The 7168-nt window shown below is 37.4% G+C and overlaps 1 protein-coding gene across 1 annotated transcript; it reads right to left on the reverse strand.

Moving 5' to 3' along the window:
- Nucleotides 1–3116: 3116 nt before the first annotated feature.
- On the reverse strand, nt 3117–7168 carry LOC113332073 (protein WHAT'S THIS FACTOR 1 homolog). The gene is made up of 2 exons (XM_026578749.1): nt 5582–7168; nt 3117–3886 (listed from the first exon to the last, which is right to left on the reverse strand). The coding sequence occupies exon 1, from the start codon at nt 7107–7109 to the stop codon at nt 5895–5897; it is 1215 nt and encodes a 404-aa protein (XP_026434534.1). The 5' UTR covers nt 7110–7168; the 3' UTR covers nt 3117–3886; nt 5582–5894.

Consider the following 7168-nt stretch of genomic DNA (forward strand, 5'->3'; position numbering starts at 1 on the left):
TGCTTAGTCCTGCTGTTATTTTTTAACAGTCTAGCTGTTATAATTTTTGAGGTAAGTTGGCATTTCATTTTTCTTATACTTATATCCAGAAATATGGAGCCGCTAATGAGTGCTGAAGGATTTCCCTTGCATTTCATTTTTCAAATAGAAGCGCCACAAACAAGAATTTTGTCAAGGAGAAATTACCAACTTCCTAGCAACAGGAGGGTGAGAAATGCGACCTTAGGTTCAGGAAGTACCAACTTCATGCGTAGGGGGGGATTAGAAACTGCATTCTGAAGTCATTTTATGTTTGCTGACACAGTGCAACAGAGGGTATCCATAGCATTTTCGGTATTATGGTGACCTAACTAACCCTTGCGCACCCGCTAGTATCTAGTCTTCGCCCGTACGCAGAAGGTTGTTACCAGTCATAAAAGAAGTCCAAGCAACCGTCCTCATTCTAACCAGTTGTTAGGTTGGTTATCTGTCCTAACAGTAGTCCAAATAACCGGCCTCTTAGGCCGGTTTCTAAGGGTGTGAAAAATCAATAGGTTTGCCAGTTTTGCACCCACTATGGAGCTGGCAAACAAGCAAATTGCCCACTTCGCCAGGTCAGGTCAAGTTTCCACCGAGCGGTCGAGACTCGACCGCTCGGTGTAGAGAAGACCGTTAGGTGTAATTTCTATCGCCAGCGGTCTAGACTCGATCGCTTCGAAATAATCAGCAAGGATGTGAAGTTGTTTGTTGCTGCACTTACTGAAGGCTATCGAAACCGACAAACGCATTTGATGTGGAGCAAATATGTCGGCTCGAATGGCGCAACAGAGTGGGAAAAGATTTTCAATTTGATGGTTGTTATCTTATCTTGAGGGTGTTGCCCAAATATGATCAGTTTAGATTAGCTGCCCAAATATGATGCATCTTTCATTTGTATGATGCATTTATCATTTGTATCAAATTTTAATTTTAAGATATTATTAATATAAAATTAGTGCATCTTTCATTAAAAGTTTAGAATTTTAATTTACGTTAGTGCCTCTTTCATTCATCTAGATAATGACATAACTTACAATAAAGACTTTAAAAGTAAAAATTTAGGACGATGTTCTTCATCTTGTTTATCTTCTTCATTTCACCAAACTTCCAATCAATGCGCTCATGAACTGAGTCTCCTTTGTTTATCTTCTTCTTTGCCTTCAAATTTTCCTTCCCTTGAACTTTTCTTTGTCTTTTCTTAGTTGGAGGTTTGATTTGGTTAATATCCAAAACTTGTAGACTTCTTTGGTTTTTACCTATTTCTTTATAACCTTCACATATCTTATTAAGGACGGCTTCAAGCACCAATCCAGAAAAATCAAGTTGGGTAGCCAAGTCAAGTTGGGATTCAAACTTTGCCATTTTGAAAGATAAGATAGATAAAGATAGAATTTTTTTGTGTAAAAAGTTTGGTGTAATTTTTGTGTGATTTTTTGCCATTTTTATAGAGGTGGAGAAAAAGCCGTTGGAGATTTGAAATCAACCGAACGGTTGGGACTACACCGCTAGCGGTGTAATCTCGACCGCTAGAGGTGTAGACTCGACCGCTAGCGGTGTAGTCTCAACCGTTCGGTGGAGACTCGATCGCTTATCTTTTTTACCATAGTAGCGCGGCCAGTTTGCCAGGCCAGCTGGCATGGCAAATGGGTGGGTTAGCCACCCCATAGGAACCGGCCTTATTAACCAGTTGTTTGAAGCTGTTGTTGCCTGGCACATAGAGAAAGCACTTAATTTAGAATAGTGGAACGCGTTAATCTAGTCATAGAATGATATCAATAGCCTGTTTTTTCTCTGTAAAAATAGAGAATCCAACAACTTGAAACTGAGCCTTTGTGAGTTGTGATGATTTGATTTGAAACGAAAGGCACAAGACCTGTATTTTGTTGTAGGGTATATAAGTGTACCGATAGATTACGATGGATGGAGGCATGGACCATCTCCATCCCATTGTATTACGAAAGAATGAATATGCCAAAAGTATCTTTTCTTAGCCAGTTTATAAGCCACACGAATTGATACGAATCCAGCAACGAGACGTATGATGTGATTGATTGATTTTGGTTTATAGGTTCTCAACAGATCACATGAAAGAATTAATGAGACAGCCCTACCACTCTCCACTGAATTGTCTCTACAAATTTTGTATCTTGATAGATGCAAAATTTGTTGGCTACACCAACTAATTTGACAGAACCAAATATTGATGACAAAAGCACACCAGTACTAGTTGTACAACAGTTGCTATGTCTAGCAATTATATACGTCTACCTATAGAACTTGCCCCAACCTCAATCTTTTCGCAAGTCATGTGGCTTGTGTTTGATCCCCTACAAACTTTTATGATAGTGTAGTACTTGGATATTCCAATCAAAATATGACTGGCAGGGACATAATGCTGTAACAACCTTGAAGCTAAGAGCAAGTCTTACGGTGGAATCCATCCATCTTCCACGCCACCTCAGCACTTGGAACTGTGGATGGAAGCGCAAGTGTAATGGCACTTGGAACTGTGGATGGAAGCGCAAGTGTAATGGTGGAATAGTAGAAACGCTATTCTGATTAGCGCTCGGTGCTATTTTTAATAGCGCTAAAAAACGCTATTAAGAATAGAGCTGAGCTCCATTAAGAATAGAGCTTTTTTCTCAGCCGTTAGATTCTCAACAACTCGGTTTAAATCTACGGATAAAAAAATGCTTCATTCTTAATAGAGCTCATCGCTATTCTTAATAGCATTTTTCGTCTTTTAGCGCGCTATTCTGATTAGCGTTTTCATGGATTCCATGGACCATTCCACCAAATCATGAAACCCTGCTTGGATTTTCTGTGGAAGATCCCAACTTGGAAGCAATTAGACTTGACATTTCATGGATTTTCCACACTTGGAATAGGTTGGATTCCACCATAAGATTTGCACTAACAGTGACCACTTCTTCAAATTTAAAATTAACCGCGCTAGAATTATGCACATCAATTCCATCTCATGCACTTATTACAGTACTGGGTGACAAATCCTAGATCCGCCCACCAGATATATCTTAGAGAACATTCTGCAATCTACACCAGATAGAATAATAGATCAGAGATAGTATGCTGGCCTATAATAAACGTTGGTGTTCAGGGATATGTATGCAACTATACTCCCCCAAAGCATCACTGCACTGCAAAGAAAAATTACTGAACAGAGAGTCACCAAGTTACACAGCTCAGACAATTTATTTTTACTGTGAATTTATCAAACAAAAATGTGAACCCACAACCGCATCCTTATCCATTTGAGTCCATATCCTCAATGTATTTTCTGATCTAAAGGAGCTCTGACAAATCCTATATGATACTACTGACAAAAATAAAAGATAAAGTCACGGTTAAATGTCTGACATGAATCAGTACTCCTGTTATAAGGTTATTACTGGGCAGTAACATCTACACTTTACATTTTTGGATGAACATTAAGATGGAACGAAGTGGCAAGCGTGCACTCATCTTGGGGTTCTTCATGCTTCAGAGTGGATCTAATTTTTCGGCTGTCTAGCAGGAACGTCATCCTAACTCTCCTCATTATATCTATCCACACTGTAAGAAAGACCCTGATAAATGTATACCGAATGCAAGTAAAAAGATGGACAATTCTACCAGCTGTTGATGTGATTCTGAAGGAGCCCAGCAAGTGTGAAGAAAGAACATCACCATAGCTATAAATTGGAACTGTAGATATTGACGTAAAATTGCTAGCAAACTGGGGACACAAAGAATTTGTAGGTGCTTGCTCAGCGAAGAGAAGTAACAGACCAATTGAGAATAGAGCACTGAGACATTCACACTCTTGGAATAAATAAAGGAAAGACAATCACGCCTTCAAGAACCATCGCTGCAGAAAGAAGCTTGAACATTATTGACAGATAGAAAAATGGACATTTTGCAATCAAGTGAACTCCAGCTAGTATTCCAAGTACTCAACAAATGATTGTAAATCCCACAAAACATCATATCGACATTAGTCATATGATAAATATATGGAAGCATCCTTTAGCTCGCAACTTAAATAAGCCACTACAACCATAGTGTGTGGCGAAAATGCTTTATGGCCCCCAATATATGGACACCATATCGACACCATGATGTGACGATTATGTGGCTCCTAAAATGTTGCGGTTTTTCTTTGGTCAAATGAGTAGCACGACTCCTAATTATTTTCTATTTGTTCTATTGATTTTTAGTAGGTTCCGTTCTACTAAGTTTACCAAAGAAAACCCCCCTCAACTCAAATAAGCCGTTACAACAAAGGTGTGTGATACATAAGCTAATAATCATGTCGAGCAAAAGGACTTTCATCTTTCCAATATCTTAAAATTTAACATAGCATGTTTCAACAAGAAAGTTCTGAAGTCTTGTGACCTTCCCATGTTTGTATGAGTAGATGACACCGCGTTTACCCTGATTAGGGACATCTGTCGTTATAACTGTGTAAAGTTCTGGTGCAATGCAATATCTCAGTTGCTTCCTCAGTTGCTTCGTCAGAAGCCAATCCACTGAAATGTGAAGGCTTCATACCGAACGCAATAACAGAAAACGGGAGCATCGTTATCACTAGCAAACTAAAGTCTTCGATAACAGTATTGCTGCTGTGGAACTCGGAAAGGAAAACTATAGGCTGCTACCGAAGTATTTCCATTGCATGAGAGTCTACATGACTTCACAGTTCACACGATTTCGTAGGGAAAAACTGATACACGACATAGTAAATTATTTTATAGAACTAGTCAAATAGGAAACTCACATATATTTGGATTCCTGTACGTCAGAAATTTTACAAACCAAATATCTTAGAAAATATTTGTAACCACCTGTGTGTACTGACAGAAGATCACTGAGAACTTATGCATTCTGCCATAAATCTTGTGTATTTATACACATGTGATTACAGTTAATTCCTAGATATTTGGAGCTTAAGTTTGTCTATAGAACAGAAACTCTAGTTCTACAAAACAGAACTACACATAAATTACATTTGATTTCTCTACCGACCTAACCAAATGACTATGCCATCTATCAAAAACTAATGCATGAAAGTCGAACTTCAATCAAAATTCATAGAGCAAAATCAAAAGAAACCGTCGCTTCAAAATGAACATCACAATGACTGGTAGATATGGCAGGTTCTGTGGTGTTGCAAAAATCGAGTGTGTCATCTTGATCCCATTCATATTGGGATTGGAAACAGTTTTCGGTTGTTGCTCATACAAGCATGTCCGAATAAAGATTGATTTTCTAAGCTAACAAAGTTGAATTTGCAGCAGCGTGCATCGGAAACATATAACAAAAGACTAAAGAAAACCAAGAATAAACATACTACCAAGTCCATTTTTTATCATAGAGTTAAGCCTTCTTTTATCATAGAGTCATTGTTACCACTTTTCAGCCCATTTCATATACAATAAACATACTACCAAGTCCCACAGAAGTATGCACCCACAAAGCATCACTTTCAATGTCCAACAAATACTCAAAATTGTGCGAACACAACCAAAATCAGTAACAGGATAGAACGCTAAAGTTTACATACCTGACCAACTTAAGCCCAACCCATTGTCGGTTCACTTAATCTCATTTCCAACAACGCGCATACGGGAAATGAAAATTCCACTTGCCATTAACCAACACTGTATCTATCTGCTTTCATTAATCAGAACCAAATTTAAAAATTTGATCCATGACATACAATAAATCTTCACTACCAAAACCACCCATATCTTTCACGTGTGACCATAATGATAGCTTCTTTTATTACCATAAACTAAATCCTCAATCTGCCCTCACTAATTGGATACTCACCTTCAGATCAAAAGAAAGAGCACCCGAAACATTCAATCTCGAACCTAAATATCATCCCCAATTACTTTGTTTTGAGCATATCTATACAACTTCTCATTGAAAACCACTTGTGGATCTATGTTAATTAAAACCCCTTCATCACCATAACCATCTTTCAAGAAAACAACCCAATTCATCTCTGTACCCGCAAGATAAAACGCTTTCGGCTGCTTCTTCAGCATCTCATAAGTATGTTTAGTAAGAGACAATTCCTCCTTAAACTCAACAATATGATGAATTGAAGCTTTCTTCTCTAGTGTCAAGTTCAAAAACTCATGTATAACCCCAACTCTATATTTCTCAGCTTCTAAAGACCATAGTTTCAATTCCTTCCCATCCGAATACGGAGAAACAAGCGGAAGCGTATTCAACATATTCAACTTCCATTCATCACCCTCATCTAAGTCCAGATTTTTCACATTTTTCACAGGAAATTTGAAAGTTTTCTTTACTTTATCTTCATCTAACATGTATTCCCTTTCTAATTCACTAACAGCTAACGACGAATCCCATTTAACTAATTCAAGAATTCTTTTCCCATCCTCTTCAACAACAATTCTAAAATAATCACTATACTTATCAACTCTATCTCTAAAATCTTCAGGAATACCAAATAATAATCTACAATGATAAATCTTACTTAATGGGATTCTTTTATCAGCTGAAATCATTAGCAACTTAATTACTTTAATAACCCTGTCTTTCTCCATTAAATCCATAATTCTTTTCTCTTCGTCAATCAAATCTTCCATTAAATCAGTAAACCCAAACCAAACTTTATTATCAACATGTCTATAAATTTCATAAAGTAAAGGATGTTTATCGATTGATTTATTAACTTTTCTACCCCTAGGAAACCCTAGTTCACGGTAAAGTTTACCTGCATCATCCAGACGAATAATGTGCTGTGGTTGCTTAGATAGATATTCTTTACTTCGGGTTAAGAACCGAAAACTAATATCTCTTTGAACGATTTGTTCGAAATGTTGGATTTGGTGTGATTCATGTTGGACTGATTTAGTTCTAGGTGTGTCTTTCTTCTTCCTATTTTTCTTAAATGGTGATTTTGTTCGGAGAAATGAAGTTGAGAATGGTGATGAGGATTGATAGTTGTAATTAGGATTTGTGAGGTTTTGAAGAGAGGAGTTACTAGGATAATGGTTTGAGAAGGAAGAGATTAGGGTTTTTAGTAAGGACGAGATTTTGTTTTTGGTTGCCATCGATGGAGGATACGTTTTTCGGTTTACATGAGGTTTTGAATACTTCGCTGATTCTTTAA

Source organism: Papaver somniferum, unplaced genomic scaffold (genome assembly GCF_003573695.1).
Source record: "Papaver somniferum cultivar HN1 unplaced genomic scaffold, ASM357369v1 unplaced-scaffold_128, whole genome shotgun sequence".
Taxonomy (NCBI): domain Eukaryota; kingdom Viridiplantae; phylum Streptophyta; class Magnoliopsida; order Ranunculales; family Papaveraceae; genus Papaver; species Papaver somniferum.